We start from the raw sequence: 17,956 nt of genomic DNA, 5'->3' as shown, positions 1-17,956 counted from the left end.
TTTTACCTTCTCCATTTCAGAAATGTACATACGTTTCCATAGTAACTGGTAGATATCCTCCAACAATCTTCCAATTGTTCATCTTTGTCCGTTTGTAAATGTCTCTTCAATATTTCCACATAATGTTTTTTTTCCCTCATGATGACATTTATTTTGTGATGCAGCAAAACACCCCACGACATGATGCTGCCATCCCCGTACTTCACAGTTAGGATAAACGTTCTTAGACTTGAAAGCCTTTTCTTTTCTCCTACAAATAACAGCGATCATTATGTCCAACAATTCAGTTTTAGTTTCACCAGACCAGAGTAAAAGTCTCTGAAAATTAAAATTTTTGTCCCTTAGCAAACTGTTATCTGTTCCATGTTGCTTTTGGAGCCATGACTTTTTCTTCTTTGAGTGGCCTTTTAGCTCATGTTGGTATTGGACTCATTTCACTGTGGATAATGACCTATCTCACCAGCTGTAGTGGCATCTTCTTTGTAGAGGTCCATAGTCCTCTACCTTAGCATTTTGGCGGATTATTTTTCAATTTTCCTGTGATGTCCCACAAAGAAGCACTTGGTTTTTTAGGTGTTGCTTTAAAATACATTCTATAGATGTGCCTCCAATGCCGTAAATTAACCTGTCAAAAGTTTATAAAGCCAATAAATCATCATCTGGGCTTCCCCAAATTATTTAATGGATTAATAATCTTAATGAATGTAAAAATCTTAGTTTGAAGAAAGTCACTCAAAAATCATAAAAACTTGTCTCTTTTTATTCTGACATTTAGGGAATAGAAAATAACTGGTAATCCTGACTGACCTAAAGCAGAAAAGGTTCAGTGTGATTTAATGTCAGACAGTTAGAAGAAAGACGTCTTGTGTCTTTTTATACAGTGAGTAAATATCCAGTTTTAAAAGTAAGTTAACTTTCAATGATGTTTTGATCATTTTAAGATATATCCCTGTAAACTGCATAAAACTGACTTTGACACAAACAGTAGCCCTGAGCTTTTTGATTCTCATCAAACATTTCAGGAAAGAAAACAAACTATACCTACAGTGCTTTTTATTCTCAATGAATTACATACAACAGTTTCTTCCCCTCACAGAGATCTATTTGAGCTCTTATCATTTACAAGCCTGACAACTGAACTGCAATGCTTCCTTGTGTGTCCCACCCAGATAACCTGTTTAAAGCCTCCTCTGAGGATGATTCGTCACAGATGCTTTGAAGACATTTTTTTTGTTAAATCACCTGGCTCTGCCCTTTCATTTCTGAGAATCTACCCATCTTTAGGAAGGTGAAAAAAAGGACTAGGTTTTATGTGACCGCAAGATATTTCTATCCAAGTGCTTCTTATTTATCTGCAAATGTTGAACTGTTCCTGTAATTGCAGAGTTTTTTTCTGTCTTGGTGTGGTTTTAATTACGGTTGCTGTGGAGGGTAAAAGGCTCAGTTGTCTGGGGAATCATCTCAATGTTAATATGTGCCAGTGGGATGCACAGAGGCTCACTTCGGCGTTCCATGATGCCTCTAAGTGGACACAGCGATGTTTACATCCAAAGCTTTTCATGCAACAGTGAATGCAATGAAAAAGACAAGCATCTGTTTAGTGGTGTGTTTTGAACTAACAGTAGGACGCTTGTATTTATTCATTGAGTGACTGGAGACGTGTATAGCTTCATGTCTGAGCTGGTGCAGCCCTGGCGCTCGTTCCCATGGTGCTTGTTGTGTATTTATGTTGTGTGAAATAGTATTTGTGTTTACAGGGAACCTGTTTAACACAGATCTCACCTGCCTCTTTGCTGATGCAGATAGACACACACACACACACACACACACACACACACACACACACGCACACATCCACGCACGCACGCACGCACGAACGCACACACACACACCATCTCCCCATCGCTGCCACATGCCCACCGATTGGCTGCAACTAAAGCAATGCATACACTGTTCCCTAGCAACAGAGTGCTGGTCAACCAATAAGACACTTCTCTGAGAGAAACAGGCTACTTTTCATTCCTCTGTTACTAAGGTGCATGGTGAACTGCTTGTTTTCCTGTCTGTGCATGCATCTGTGTACCGTATATTTCTGGATGAGTGTTCTTTAGGTTTCCTGCAGCAGGTAACAGCTTCTGTTCCTCAGCATCATCAAACTGCTGCAGACAAACTGAAGCAAGCATGCAGGGAGAGGAGCCAGGAGCTGAATTTGGCAGTTTACACACAAGTGAGAGTGGGATGGAGAACAGGAGTTTTACTTGATTTTTCCTGTTTCTTTCATTAGCTAATGCTAAAGCTGTATTATCACCAGGGATTAGTGAGTCGTCAGGGCCATCCACCAGCTCGAATTAAGACATAACTCCCAAAAAATAAAAATGAATAAAATCACATTACAACAGTGTAATCTCTCATGCTTGTTCAGAGCTCCCAAAAAACGCTCCCTTTATTCCAGAAGGGTAAACCTTGTGCTTGTCCCGCAGGATTATCTTAATATGAGGGATAACACTGTGTTATGTCATGGTGGACAGGATATATTTTCATGACAGTGGGTAACAAATCCTTTTAGTCAAATCAATGTGTGGCAGTGACGCGACAAATTTGACAAAAGCACCATACAGCTGCTGTGCGGTCATTAAGCCATGGAGATATAAGCAGCACTGCAATGTAAAGCAGCAATGATCAATGGTTCTATCAGAACAACTGGCAGACATGGGCCAACCACTGTTTGTAATTCTACCTCAATCATGCTGAGCCTGCAAAGTGAAAGAGGCCCGGTTAGTATTACTTAAGGTTATTTTTTCTTTTACTGTTTTATTGAACTTTTTGTGCATGGAAGCTCGTAAGTGTTCACCAGAAATGTTAACCAAAATATGGACTGAAGACCAGAAGCAGACATTTCTGTCTTTGCATCAAACAAAATTAAAAATAACGAATAAAAATATATAATAAAAATATATAAAACAATATTGTCAAAAACTGGATTTATAAATATTGTAAATCCTGTTTTTGACAATATTGAACAAGATGGACCTGTCCAGGGTGTACCCGCCTCTCGCCCATAGACTGCTGGAGATAGGCACCAGCTTCCCCGCGACCCACTATGAAATAAGCGGTAGAAAATGACTGACTGACTGACTGACTGACTGAACAAGATGGTGAGATCCTAAGATCTGTCAGAGGCCTTCAGACAGAAACTGCAACAGCTAATGTGTGTGGTGAAGGGTGTAAAGAGGTCTCAAAAATAACCTGAAATGAGCCAATCCACAGCTTGAAAAAGAGCCTACATTTAGAGAACATTCAGAACAGCTGCTAACATGGCGAAGTCTGGTTACCTGGGAGCTTTACCCTGAAAACAGTCCGCAAGATGCTAACAAAAGTTTACACAAACTCAAAAATGTCTGTAGGACTTGTCATAAGACTTATATCAAGTTTTTGATACTGTGAAGGAGAAACTTTGGTTTTCTAAGAAAAACATGAAGACCAGACTACAGTTTGCCAAAGAGGATGTAGACAAAGACCAGGACTTCCTTATGAAAGATAAATGTAAAATTACATTATTGGATATCAGACCAGAGGACATCTTTGGCATAAACCAAACCATACAACTGTGAAGCATGAAGGTGGAAATATCATGATTATGGATGCTTTGCTCCTGATGGACCTAGCCAGCTCAGCATCATAGAATTCACCATGAATTCTGCTGTTTATCAAAGGGTGATATAGCATCAGAAGAGAAACAACCTTGAAACAACCTATTATTGAAGGGTGTTTCAGGAAAATGTGAGACCATCTGAATCAAAATGAAAGCTGAAGCAGAGCTGGGCCCTGCAACATAACAATGACCCAACAAATTTGCCAAGAATTGGCTGAGAGAGAAAAAAGAGAAAATCCTGGGCCTAGTCAAAGCCCAGATCCTCAACTCATTGAGAAGCTATGGAGTGACAAACATCTGTCAGCTGGAAGCGAGGAGTAGAGCAAACGTTCTTCAGACTAATGTCAGAGATGGTAGATACCTTTCAATAAAGTTATTTCAGCCAAATGGGGTGAGACTAGTAGTTAGGACGTCCTAACTTCCTCCTAAGTTAAAAAACACATTTGTTTATATCTTTTTAATGAGTACAACAGTGTTAATTTTTCTCTGTTTAACAGAAATTACATCACTTTATTTTCCAGAGATAAAATGAGATCAGAAATAATAATATGAACATTTTTAATAAATAACTGAACATTTAATGTGGCGTTCTAATTCTTTTAGATGATTGCATGTAGCTATGTGGAGCATGGAGTAAAGCAGTGTTGCTCCTCATCCACTTATTGTTATGCACTGCCAGTCAGCTGGCTGAAAGAATTACAGTAACAGTTGCCAAGCTACAGGTGACGTGTCTGTTAAGCAGCCAACTGCAGGCTCAACCAGAGAAGATTCCCAACTAAACAATTAGCTAATATGAGCTTGTTATATTTGTGTTACTCTATAAAAAGATTGAAGGCAAAACAGGATGATATTTACTAAAAAACTACTGAATCAACATCACACTGAAACCTCCTCTAATATATCACAAAATAAGCCTGGAACCTGTACATCATCCCACAGATTGTATAGAATATGTAAAATGGGCTTTAACTGCAGGGTTGTGCACAAATGTGTCGCAGTTCATAAGTTTCATTAAGATTTTCTTTAACCTCAAAAGGATTTTTTTTAGTTGAGAAACGTGAACTGAGCCTCCCTCCACTGAGCCCGCTGTGAAGAGTGGGTGCAGCAAACTCTCACTATTATGTAGCAATAAGTCCAATGTTAAGCTTCGCAGACATGGTTGTGCTGAGTGCAGTTCTCTGGTTCTACAGTCTTTAAAGGGTGCCGAATGTAAAAATTCACAAAAGTCATTTTCTATTATTTAGAGCACTTTCTTCACATCAAGTGCGATTTCTCACATTTATTCTCCGTGACTACTCCGAACGTCACCGTCGACGGACCCACTCTCCGTCGTTCTCCGTCAAATTAATTCTCTGTTCCATTCTGCTCCGTCTTGCTCCGGCTGGGTCAACCAATGTACCTCTCACACATGCTTTCTTTGGGCTTCAAGGAACTTGGAACGGACATAGGTAGCATTTGAATGACAGTAATGTAGTTAATAACTTTTACCTTAATGCGTAATGTTTAAAAAAAAAATCCTTGAGGAAACCCTGTGTAACCCTGAGTTTTTCACTCCAAATGCCAATGTCAGTGGTTCTTAGAGCACATTAAGTTATACAGAAGCAACAGCTTTGGAGCTAATTTGGGGCCATAAAGTTTGTTCAAAAGAAAAAGAAACTGAACCTGAAAAATAAGTTTGTTCAAAAGAAAAAAAGTTGAACCTGAAAAATAGAAGTTTATTCAAAAAAAAAAAACTTCAACCTGAAAATTTCAACTTTGGGAACTGGAATTATCTGTAACACAGATAATTCCAGTACCCATGCTTTGAGAGCATGAGACCCAGGGAAATCTCCAACACAGATTTAAAATGCTGTGTAAATCTGTCAAGATTATATTTCCTCTTCTGAGATTCGCGTTGTGTATTCACTAAGCTGCTTCTATTGGTGAAGCATGTTGTCTTTTAAAACCAATCACATACATATAGAATATTGATGATGTATTACAGATATTTCCAGTTCCCACGGTCCCTGAATGCAACAGCTGGGAATATGTTGTTCAGCCTGTGTTGATCTGTCAGTCATGTGATCTGAGGCCCCGCCCCCCATGCCAAAACAGGGCCAAAAGTTTGAAGCCAAAAAAATAAAATCTGTAACTGCGAAGAAAAAACTTGAATCTGAAAAGACATTTTGAACTTTTTTTTTCCAGTTTCACATCTTTGTTTTTCAGGTGCAAAACCTTGTTCCAGTTTCCAAAATGTTTTTGGGAGGAGGTTCAAAATAATTTTCAGGTTCAATTTTTTTTCTTCTTTTTAACAAACTTTATGGCCCCAATTTAGCTCCATAAAACAGCCACACCTGAACTCAGGAACATAAATAATTACAGAATTTGGTGTAACACCTGTCAGTTAAAGGCGTCTCAGAACAGCAAAAGTAGCTGGAACTTCTCTCTGGACCCGTTTGGTATGATGACGTTTTGTCTGGAGTCTGATGGGTATTTTCCTGAGACCTGACCTGTTGTAGTCTGTGGTCTGATGTCTGTTTGGTCTGGAGATTTTTACGCAACATATGATGATGTCCTTAGATACATACCGTACTGGTGACCAGTAACCCAGATGTTCCCCCACACAAAGCCCATTTGGACCACTAACTGTAACCTTTCAAAACTGACAAACAATGATAGTCACTTCACACCAAGACAAACCAGCCATGTGGAGTTAGGAAGTGTTATATGTGCAGTTTACATGTGCAACATCCCAAATCGATAGTTTCAGGATCTCCCTGGAGAGCGTGTCAGAACATGTGTGCCTGTTTTAAACGATGTCAGACCACTTAGAACCATTCACTGATGCCGGTTTTTCATTTTGCTTTCTGGTGTAGCTCTTCAGATCCATTTCAGATACATTCTGCTAATGGATGAGAATGTAACCCAAAACCTTGTAGTTTTCTGAAAGCATTTACAGGACTTATTCATGTTTAGTTTGTCCAAACATTATCTAACATGTGGTCTAAAGCTCCGGACATCAGCCAGTTCAGTCCTCCTACACAGACAGAGGTTATTATTCTTATACCAACAACGTAATCACTAGTTTGGTTTTATTTATCCTGTTTTTATTGAAAAACGCATTTATGTTTTAGTTATTATGTAATCTGCTTTTTGGATTAAATATATGTAGAAAGAGTAATTCGGAGACCAGCTGTTAAATAAATCCCACAGATTATCTGTACCAAATTAAATGATAAAACTCAACCACATCCACTAATGTGGACAAATTGGTTTTATCTGAAACAGTTTAATGTGACCTCTGCTCATGAGCCAAACTGAGGTTTCCTTTTCTGTCTATGCAGTCATAGGAAAAATGCACACCTGTGCTGCTTTCGCTGGATTTCGCTGGTCAAATATGATTCAGCAGCTGATCATCACCGGTGTGACGTCCTGAGAAAGCTAGAGTATTGGAAGTACTGCTGTAGAGTGTGTTCACATATTGCCAAGGCAGAAAGACAAAAGAAATAACCCAAGAGAAGACATTTTTGCAGCACATCAAACCTGGAATGGCTAAAAGGCAATTTGCAAACTTTTTGAAGTCCTTCATTGTACAGAGAGAAATATTTTTGCGGATAATATGCTGATAATTTACCCAAAAGTGGACCTCCCAGCAAGACCAGTAAGGTCAGATTATGCTATGCTCAGAAAACAAATAACAACACCCCTACAAAAGCTCCATTGGAGACTCTTTGGGCCTTAATCTGAAATACTAATGCTTATTACATGACAGTTAGGGAACAAAAACATGTTTGCAAGAGTTGAAGGAGAAAGTCTCTTCTCTCTAAAAATATATGGTAGCAGGATTTAGGTCAAGTTGCATCTGAGTGGAGAACAAGAATCTTGAAAGAATGCTGTTTGGACAGAAGAGACCAAATGAGAGATGTTTGATCATAATGCACAGCAACATTGTTGGAGAAAACCAAACACAGTAGATGAACACAAACAGCTCATAACAACTGTCAAACATGGCGGTGGAAGGCTGATAATTTGGGCTTGTTGCAGTCATTGTTTCAACCAAAATCTCTTCTGCAGAACAAAGCTTCATCTTTTGGACAAAACCCTTCATTCAGCACATTAACCAGAGCAACACCCTGATGTCAACAAACAAAGACTTACTGGACCTAACCATCCTGTGTTCCCCCCAGCGATGTCTCGTCAACAAGACACAATGTTACTACAGGCACATCCACTGGAGACTGTCTTTATGTTTCCAGTTAGACCTTACAGTGTATGCTACACTATGAACAACACTAGAGAGAAATTCAAAGAGCCTTTCAGTTAATGAAGGAAGAGACATGTTAGGTTACCTGATTCCACTGACCTGTTAAGAATAATTACAATTAAAACGTTCCGGCATGAATCATTGGTTAATTGTTACATTTCTATAATTCGCCACTACGTGACTACAAATACACACAAATAGCATAAGAACATTGTTAACAGAAGCTGTAGACTGATAAGCTGGAAGAGTAAAGCTGATCCAAAGCAGTATGAACATTATATGGTTTTGTTTTCATTTTAAAGACAAAAACAGTGTTTGCTTTATACTAATCCTAAGGATTAAATTCAATTTAATGAGAAGACAGAGAAAGAGTCTGGCTATCCCTGGTAAAAATAAAGCACAGAGTAGTTCTCCCTGCCCCCTAACTGCTGCTGCAAGCTGTCAGTCAGCTATGTATTATGTCTCGATTAGGGGAACCCTCGGAACTTTTTAGACAGGTACAGATGACAAACTTCAGATTCTACGCATGTCAATGAAGTCCAGCACAAGGAAAGTGTTGCATTTGTCTGTGAAAGAGTGTCAGATTATCTCAGACTTACCGAGTTTCCGTTGCTCTGAGTGAGGCTGAAGTCCTGCCGCTCGGGTATGATGGGGGTGGATTTCAGAGGGGGTGACAGGGTGAGGTCTCGCCGTAGTGGCCGTGAATCAATTTTCTCCCCCTGTCTGTCCCCCTTGTGTGTTGAGTCCTTGCCCCCCTCCCTCCCATCCCGGTTCTTATGCCTCTGTCGTGGCGCGCCGTGTGAACGCCCCTCTCCGTGGCTGTGCCCATGCCTCTCCTCCCCGTGCCCATGGGGCTTGTGGGTAGTGGAGTCTCTGGGCTGTAAAGGCTTCATCTCCATCTCGTAGTTGCTGATCTTCTCCTCGTCCTGCTCCAGCAGTCGGCCTCCCCTGCTGTGCGTACCCCTGTGTCCAGACGTCCAAGTTGAGGATGAAGATGACTCTATCCACCTGTCGCCTCTAGCCTGTCTGTGATTGGACGAATTGGGCTCACGTGATTTGTGATTGGAGGAGCTGTGTTTGTGTCCGTTGGTCCGGGTTCCTCCTCGACCACTGATCCCACTCCCCCCTTTTGACAGCAATCCCCTCCTCCTGTCTTCGCTCCAGCTGTTGGCCCGTGGATACTCCCCCTTTACACCAACCTCACCTCCCCCGCTGCCCTCCATCAACACTTGAATCTCTGTGTGTCCCCTTTCCCCACCTGTCTCACTTCTGTCCGCCCCCTCCTTCCCCCTGTCCCCATGGTCCACTGCGCTCTGCCGGTGGAAACGAGCGCTCTTGCTGCGCTGCGAGGGCCGGGCAGGTGGGGGTGGCGTGTGCGGTGGAGAAGAAGAGGGCGGGCTGAGGTCGGGGGTGGCGGCATCATTGGAGGGGTCATCAGATCCAACACTTTTTGTGTAAAGATCTGGGCTTTCCGCAGTGCCGGCACTACTCGACAGGCCCTCACCCTCCACTTCACTGGAAACCTGACGTTTGGGGCGCTGAACCTCCATACCTGCAGAGAACATGGGATAGGTTCCACAATCAGACAGAAAGTGAGGAGGTTTTTGGTTAGACCAAAATTGTTGCTGACAACTGTCTCACTATTGCTTTAGACTTGTTAATAAGTTTGTGTCAACCTTTATAAAACAAGGATTCATTCTCTCCCCAGCTGTGGGGTAAATTTGTTCATAAAGTGATGCATAAACACACATGCCCAGTGGCAATGCGCTCTTCTGCTTTAAAAATCATTTAGGGTGTGCGCTTCATGCATTTCTCCATCTTGTCTTCCAGTTTGCTGCATGATAGATATCGGCAATCCATCAAGTTATGCAGCTTTAGTTGAAGACAAATCCAAACAATAAAGAGTTTTTACAGACCTTAGTTTTCCTTTAGTTCTTGCAAATACAACAACTGTTACAGTAGTTTCTGTTTCCCTAAGATGCTCTACTAATGCTCTCCTGCACCCGTTCGTCAGCAGCACCTTCCCACAATGATCTACGAAATACAGCAGCAGCTGTACCACGCCCTGGGCCCTCACCTTGTGAAATGCCTCTCATAGACTGTAAAGATCCAGGAACGGACCACACAATTACAACCCACTAGCAGTACACTATTGCTGGGATGAGGTTGTAGCCACGCCTTGAGGTCAGCATGGCCAGCTGTGCATCAAACTCTAAATGACCCAGCCACACTCTACATCTTTTTCTTATAAACTGCCTTGAGACAGCTTTTTTTGTGAACTAGTGCATTATGAATAAACTGAATGGAATGATGAATAAAGAGCACATTATTTTCTTCATACCTTCAAGACCTGATCAATGGAACCAGACCTGGTGGTTTATTATCATATTAACTACATTATATGAAGTTTTCATTTCTTAGAGCAGAAGTAAAGGAACATTTGATAATGAAACATCCAACTGTTTGCTTGAGAAAACAATAAAAGGTGGAGTTTTGTCTAGTCTTACAGGACAACATGGTACAGTGCTGGGGAAGTATTTTCTTCCTGTTATATTACAGTTTAAGATCATCAAAACATTATGAGACAAAGACAAAAGTAGAAAATACAAAAGGCAGTTTTCAAGAGATGATTTCCTCTATAAATGAATAAAAACTATCCAAAACAATTTGGTTTTGTGAAAAAGTAACCGCCCCCTAACCCTAACAATCAGTACTAACCAGGTAATCCTGCAGCTCCTCCAGAGTTGCTACCAGCCTCTTGGCAGCCTCCCTGACCGGTCTTTTCATCAGTTTTGGAGAAACATCCAGCTTTTGTAATGTTGCTGATGCCTCATATCTTCCCAAAAACTGATGACTGCATTCACTCTCACTTTTCACACAGTGTTTTGTTTTCAATCAGTAAACTGTTTCAAAAGAGAACAGAGGGTACATAGAAGATGATGTCCAAGAAGTCCAAACAGCCCTGCTGCTAAATGTCAGAGCTGATGCTTGTTGACATGGATGTTCTCACATAAACACAGGTGGTATTTTTTGAGCAGCATGATGAAACTGAGAGCAGAAAGAATGGCAGTGCTGTGCTGCAGTGTGCAGTACGAGTCACACAGCCTGTGTGTGCGTGTGTGTCATGAGGCATACTTCTTCAGCGATGGCTACCTGCAGAGCTCCACAGGTGTGAGTGACAGACGTGGAATCGCTGAGCTGGAGGGTGGTCGTCATTGACCTTTAGCATCAACACCCCCCAACTGATACACCTACGATATCAACACGTGTTTGGTTTGTTCCTATGAGTGTTCACACACGTGGTGTCGGATACATCTACTTCGCTGGTTTTAGGATACTTTTGTCTTCTGTTTCTGCTTTTGGTCACACTGAAATGTTTCAGATCATTTGATTTATTATAGTATTTTCTATCTAATGACCATCTAATCTATTGAGGGATAAAACCCTATCCAAACCAACTGTGACAAACCACATTTCTTTGGGTCAATTTCACAGACCACAGCCAGGTTAAATTTCTGTCTGACCTGTAGAAACAGGAAAGCAATTTAATAGAACCTCCCTAATTACATAAAGTAGGCTAGATCTCAGAAAGCAACGTATGTCCCAAACTAAAAGAACGTCAAAAATAGATGAGAAACAAACTCAATGACATCACTCCTAAATGCTTACAAAACCATTTCTTAGGTTTTGGCATGCCATCAACCACAATGAGAACCATTATCTACAAATGGAGAAAACATGGAACAGTTGGGAACTTTCTCAGGAGTGGCCCACCAACAAAATTACTCCAACAGCTCATCAACAACTCATCCAGGAGGTTACACACGGACACTCAAGCTCTGCAGGCTTTACTTGTCTCAGTTAAGGTCAGAGTTCATGATTCAACAAAAAAAAGAGAGACTGAGCAAAAGACAAAGGGGGCTTTTTTTGGAAGGTGTTAGGTAAAAATAACACATAATCTCATAAAAAAGTGGATCAATAGTAAAACATGCTGGTTGTAGTTTGATTGTCTGATGCTCCTTTGCGTCTTCAGGACCTGGACGACTTCTGAAGAAATCCTGAAGAAGAATCTCCAGCCATCAGTTCCTGACCTTAAACTCTATCACTCTTAGATTATGTACAGAGAGTGTTATCCAAAGCAAACTGCCTCCGAATGGTCCAAAAAACAAAATGAAGCTTTTGGAGTGGCCTAGTCAAAGTCTGGATCCAACATAGATACTGTGGAAGGACCTTAAAAGGCAGCTCTTCCAATGTGGCTTCCAATGTGGCTGAATTAAAACAATTTAGCTAAAAGAGGGCTAAAACTCCTTCTTAGTGCTGTAAAAGATTAATTGCCAATTATAACAAATAAAAAAGGCAGATTTTAAGGGCAGCTGTGGCTAGCAGTTATTAGGTTTAGAGGGCAATTAATTTTCCACATAGGACCAGCAGTTGTCTGGGGAGAGGGAAGTCTAGGTGTCCCGGATAATGCGAAAGACGACGAGTATGAGTACAAAAACTGCTTTCTGTATTTACTCAGGTTATCTTTGTTTGATACCAAACTTAGTTTGCTGATGTGGAGCTGTGACAGAAAAGGAAAAAAGGAAGGTAACTGTAATGGGCCGTATACTTTTGCAAAGTACTGTGCATCCTGCATATAAAACAAGAAAAAACAGCCACATTTTTTTTGTTTTCTTAGGAATATCTGAATCAATCTGAAACATTTAAGTGAGGCAATAAGACAAAAACAGTAGAATCTGAGAGAGTGCAAAAATAGTTTTGAACTTTTTAATAGCACTGTACATAAGGATACATATTTGTCTTACGTGGGAAACATTTCTGATTTGGCTGATGCTGTGTGGACATATGCTTGTGACCTCACCATTTCCAGAGTGCTGGAAGGATGGGGAGAACTGCTTGGCGGTGACCCTCGCCATCCGACTCTCATCATGAGCTTTCTGAGCTGCTCCCACCGCTGCCTCTGCTTTACCCTGTGCGTGGGCCGTCCTGAAACAAACATTTTTGTGTAAAACTTTTAAGTATGTGATTATTATGCTGCAATAAAAACGTATTTAAAGGCCAATGACAAATTTTCACTGGGTGTGCCGATACATGTGGAGGGGTGCATCGTTTATGGACCTTTGACTTTCAGAAAAGTGGTAAATATTTTATGTTCAATGATGAAGTAATAAAAAAGCCATTAAAAGCTGTATTAAAGAAACAGCTCAGCATGAATGTTCGACTGGTTTGACCACACAGATTAGTCCCATTATGTACATCATTCCCGGTCCAATAGGGAGATGTTCCAGTAAGCTGTTTGGTAAGACACATGAGGTTGAATGAGAAACCATCCTCACATTTTTCACTACAGGATTCAGCAGTTCCTCAGTCTTTATTTGAACCTTGTATAAAACAATAATCATTGCTGTGTTTGTGCTTTTATTTTCAGCTAATGAACCTGATCATCTGTATCTAGGTTACATTGTTTATTCCAGCTGGTAGTTGTCATTTTATTAAGATACCTCTGGTAAAAAGGAGAAAGACAGCAGGAATAAACAAATAATTATTGGTATAGTGGCTGCAGTTACTACAGAGCTGAAGTAAGATTGTGGAGCTGCAGCAATCTTTTCCAAGATGAGTGTAATATCACAAAATAATGCCTCTCAATGTTTGTGTTTGATGAGTTTTATTTTGTCTAATGGTTGCTTTGCAGCAGCGTCGTCAGATCTCATTTAGTTTCTATCAGCGTCTCTCTGATAAACTCTTTTGTCTTTTTAGAAGTCCTCTTTTCACCTGCCTTTTGTCTCATCCTCTGGTTATTCTCTGATTACATTAAGCACACCTTTGGTCTCTATTGCAGGATCCTTCTCTCCATTTCTGTTTCTCCTTGCTGCGATTGGCAGAGGGCTCTCTGCTCATCTATGTACCTGCTGTCTGTGCATCCCTCTCCTCTCTTTGGGCAGTAACAGTCTTGATGCAGTGTTGCATGTTGATGGCTATTGATTTCTTTCCTCTCTGCTTCCTCTGTGCCAGACCCACAACAAACTCAACACCACCGAGCATGTGAATGCAAGCCTGTTCGGTTGGTGAGACCTAACAGAGCTGAAGACTGTTTCTTTGTCTTTTATTTAGGTTTTTAATTGAAATAATGCAACATTCAGGATATAATGTTTGGCAGGCATTCATGCTCTCTCTCAATAATCAGTTTAAAAATCATCTTCATCTTTCTGCCTAATTTATTTCCCTCTTAACTTCTAGTTTCACATATTTCCTCCATAGGAGCAACCTGTTTCTGCTTGTAGAACAGGAGATGCCTCTTCAAACAAGCCTTGATTACACAACACAGCTTTGTATGCAAAAGCAAAAATAAAAAACTCAGTTACAGATGGAGAGCAGGAAGAGAAAAAGAAGAGATGTTGTGAGGTGATGAAGAGAATGGGAGTCTTTATCTGAAAAGATGATGCAGACTGGGGAAAGCAGTGGGACAACTTGAAAAGAAGATGGGAGCTAAAAGGTGTTTAACTTGAATGAATCACTGCCTGCTTAATTGTGAGACAGCATAATTACAGCACTGTCCACAAGGCTGTCAACCTTTGCATTAAAGCAAAATTAGGGGGAACAGGACAAACAGTTGTCTTCATCATGACTTAGTTTATTTTTAGGTCACCAACTTTGGACACAAGCTAGAGATATATTTCGCAAACTTTGTTTACTCCTTAATGAGCAGACCACAATGAGGACACATGAGAAAGTAGATGCAGGTTAGCATGGTGCTCTCCCAGTACGATAACCTGGAGTAAAAATGCCACAGTTTCACAGTAGCCACACAAATATTTTATACAAATATGTACCACATGTTTTAAGTTTTTAATTTAAAACAGAAAGCAACAACTATTCCTACAGTGCTGAAATAATCATTCACATATCTGTTAATAATGTTTTCTAACATATTTATCTAATTCTAATAGACACAAGTTAATATACAAAATAAACTCAATTTTTCAAGTAAACATGTTTTTTACTAAGACGTTTTTGCCCTACTTGTTGCTCAGGCTGATAATAGCTGGTTATTTAGTCAGGCTAAACGCACCAGTAGAGTCTGCTGTTTAACAAGCATGCAGCTTTCAGCTTATCTGCTGTAGTTTTAAAACCACAGCAGATACAGCATATTTAAATAAGAGGATGGCTGGTGCTTCTTTGGTTTCAACACCAGAAATGTTTCCAAACAGTTGAATTTGTCATCTGTATTAAAGAAAAGTGTAGCAGCTACTTTCAGCCAGCTGACTGGCAGCAACGTGGGGGAAGGGCAGTTTGCAACATACAGCTACAGGAAACTCGAGTCAGTCTGGCATTTTGCTTAGGCAGCTCATTAATGTACTTGACTGAAAACCTAGCAGTTTTAAATGACAACTTTCAACAGTCTATTGAGGAAAATGCAATAAAAGCTTCCTTCACTTTTTCGTTGTCTGATGAGCTAACCCCTCCCTCCTACTTCCCTATGTCTAAAGGGATTGCTCAATCCAGCTCTCCATCCAATGGGTCCGGTCTTCCCTAAACCTGACAGATCTTACTAAGCAGGTTTAATGAAAGTTCTGTTTAAGCTGGTGTCGGGAAATGTCTCGCCTAGCCTCTGACAGCCTTCATCCAAAAGTCTCGCCCTTCTTCAACTGGTGGTCAGGATGACTGAGTAGCCTATCGCAGTCATCCACACTTTCAACAGTCACTTTTGTTCACAGCTGCTCATTCCCTAATTTTACAACTGGCTCTTGGTATATGGGCTAGGTTAATTTTAGTGGCTCGGCACGAGCCCCAAGGGCGCTGTTTTAACAAACTTGACTAAGGCAACCTATAAAAACCTCCTAAAATATCTTAGAACCAGGCAACAAGACTTTTTACTACCAATGAAAAACCATCAATACAGTGACTCAAATAATTGAATGTCCATGATTTAACTAGAATTTTATATGCTTTCTTTAATTAGTAACACTCTTGCAGGGGTCAGTAACAGATTAAATTCGGCAACACAAAATAATTTCAATAATAGAAATGAATCAACTCAACCTGTCTTTCCCTGATGTTGAAACTAGTGAGTTTGAAGAGGCTTTGAAGACGGAGGCTCATCCATCCACCTGATGGAGATGTTTCTTCTGGTAACGAGTGGTTTCTTGAAGGGAATACGACTTAATCTTCAGTTTTCTTCCTTTAAGTGGCAGGCACTGATGCTCCAGACTTTGATGGTTAAACAGGATCTTTGTTGTTATTTGTCTCAGAAGACAGTAGTTTCCAGAGGCTGAAGAGTTGAAGGAAACCCGGAGACATAAATGTAGTTGATTCAGGACTTCCAGAAACCTGAAACTTAGAGCAATCAGCTGTTCACCGATCAAGTTCACTTCTGTTGTCTGGATAAAAAGGCTTTAGATGAAATCAGATTCTTAATCTTGAGGCACAGTCCTTTCTGGGCCCACGGGTTGATCCTCTTTTTAATGCAGTCGATCAGTGGGGCTGTGTCTTTGTTCCTTTTCCATCTGAGCTTCTTTTCTCCGTCCGTTCTTGTTCACTGGTCTTCTGCGAGGAAACAACCCCGTTCCCTCCTTCAGCATTGCTTTTATGGTGCTTAATGCTTTCACCAGTCAGCCCCTTATTAGGCTTCTCAGTTATTGAGCAACCTATTCAGCTCAGCTCCTTGGTTATTGCTCAATACTTTAGTCGTGGTCATCGTGACCTGCTGACTCTGTTTCTCAGCTTTGGAGATGCCGATAATAGCCACGCTGGTCTGTAGTCGCATCCTCCCGTCGCTGTCAGCATGCAGCTGGTTCTCATCACTCCCAGTCATCCTACAGTTCTTTCCCTAATCTGCTCAGTTTTAAACTTTACACAGTATTACACATTTCATTTTTCAGCTTTCAGCATTTACTTTAAAACACAGTTACAAAACCATCACTTCATCCTTTTTATTCATGCTTCACAAATGATTAACGTTATATCTCTTTCATATATAGCTGATTGAGAATGTCGAACCTGAATGTTTATTTTTTACTCTAATTCTCAGTTCTTACATTTCAATCATACATCTTTTAACTTGTTAATCAAAGGTTACTAATTTCATTTAATACATGTGAAAGAATATAAAATCATCATACATCATTGGATACTTGTTGTTTATACTTCTGCAAAAAATTAGACAGATAATATGTGGCTCCACACAGGCCTCTCCAGTCTCCCAGCTCCAGAATATGAGAACATGCTTGTTTCACTCTCCACTGCTTCAACTGTGTTTTAATAATTATTGCATGGATTACACATAAGGATATTTATTGTAACTTTTATGGAGTTAACTGTGAGCAGTTAGTAAATGTTGCATGGATTACATGGGAAGATCTCACCTTATTTTGACAACTTCCAAGAAAATAATAAACAGCCTCGAATACATGTAGCATTTTAAAAATGTATTTTTCTTTCATAAATACAAAGGATTTTGTTCTTTTTTTGTATAACTGATTTAATATTGTTACGTTTGGACACTTACTTCGGCATGATGCACCAACAAAATCCTACAGCAAAAAATGTATTATCTGTCTTTGAAGTGTAAATTTCAGTCAGTCATTTTCTACCGCTTATTCCATAGTGGGTGGCGGGGGAGCTGGTGCCTATCTCCAGCAGTCTATGGGCGAGAGGCGGGGTACACCCTGGACAGGTCGCCAGTCCATCGCAGGGCAACACACAAACAACCAAGCACACACTCATTCATACACCTAAGGGCAATTTAAAGAGACCAATTAACCTAACAGGCATGTCTTTGGACTGTGGGAGGAAGCCAGAGTACCTGGTGAGAACCCACACATGCACGGGGAGAACATGCAAACTCCATGCAGAAAGACCCCCAGCCAGGAATCAAACCCAGGACCTTCTTGCTGCAAGGCAACAGTGCTACCAACTGCGCCACCGTGCAGCCCTGAAATGTAAATGTTTACAAGAAAATCAACCAATCAATAAATATATAGATCAAATGGATTTATTAGATAACATATTGCCTTAAAATGAGACTAGGGAGTGAATAGCAACAGTTGTTGCTGGATTTTCTC

At 40.5% G+C, this 17,956-nt stretch overlaps 1 protein-coding gene across 2 annotated transcripts in view; it reads right to left on the bottom strand.

Annotated features, from left to right (window-relative positions):
* The window catches only part of jph3b (junctophilin 3b), a 73,759-nt gene that overhangs the window by 7,817 nt on the left and 47,986 nt on the right, over nt 1-17,956 (bottom strand). The window contains exons 4-5 of one of the 2 annotated variants that reach the window (XM_047353715.1): nt 12,757-12,881; nt 8,495-9,447 (exon numbers count right to left, since the gene is read on the bottom strand). In XM_047353715.1, the coding sequence (XP_047209671.1) occupies nt 8,495-9,447; nt 12,757-12,881 (1,078 nt within the window). Of the gene's footprint in view, nt 1-8,494; nt 9,448-12,756; nt 12,882-17,956 lie in introns of those variants that run through there. The other variant, XM_047353723.1, reaches the window with a different exon arrangement.

Source organism: Girardinichthys multiradiatus, chromosome 2 (assembly GCF_021462225.1).
Source record: "Girardinichthys multiradiatus isolate DD_20200921_A chromosome 2, DD_fGirMul_XY1, whole genome shotgun sequence".
Taxonomy (NCBI): domain Eukaryota; kingdom Metazoa; phylum Chordata; class Actinopteri; order Cyprinodontiformes; family Goodeidae; genus Girardinichthys; species Girardinichthys multiradiatus.
The sequence above is the reverse complement of the archived record's forward strand: the minus strand, read 5'-3'. Positions and strand labels throughout refer to the sequence as shown.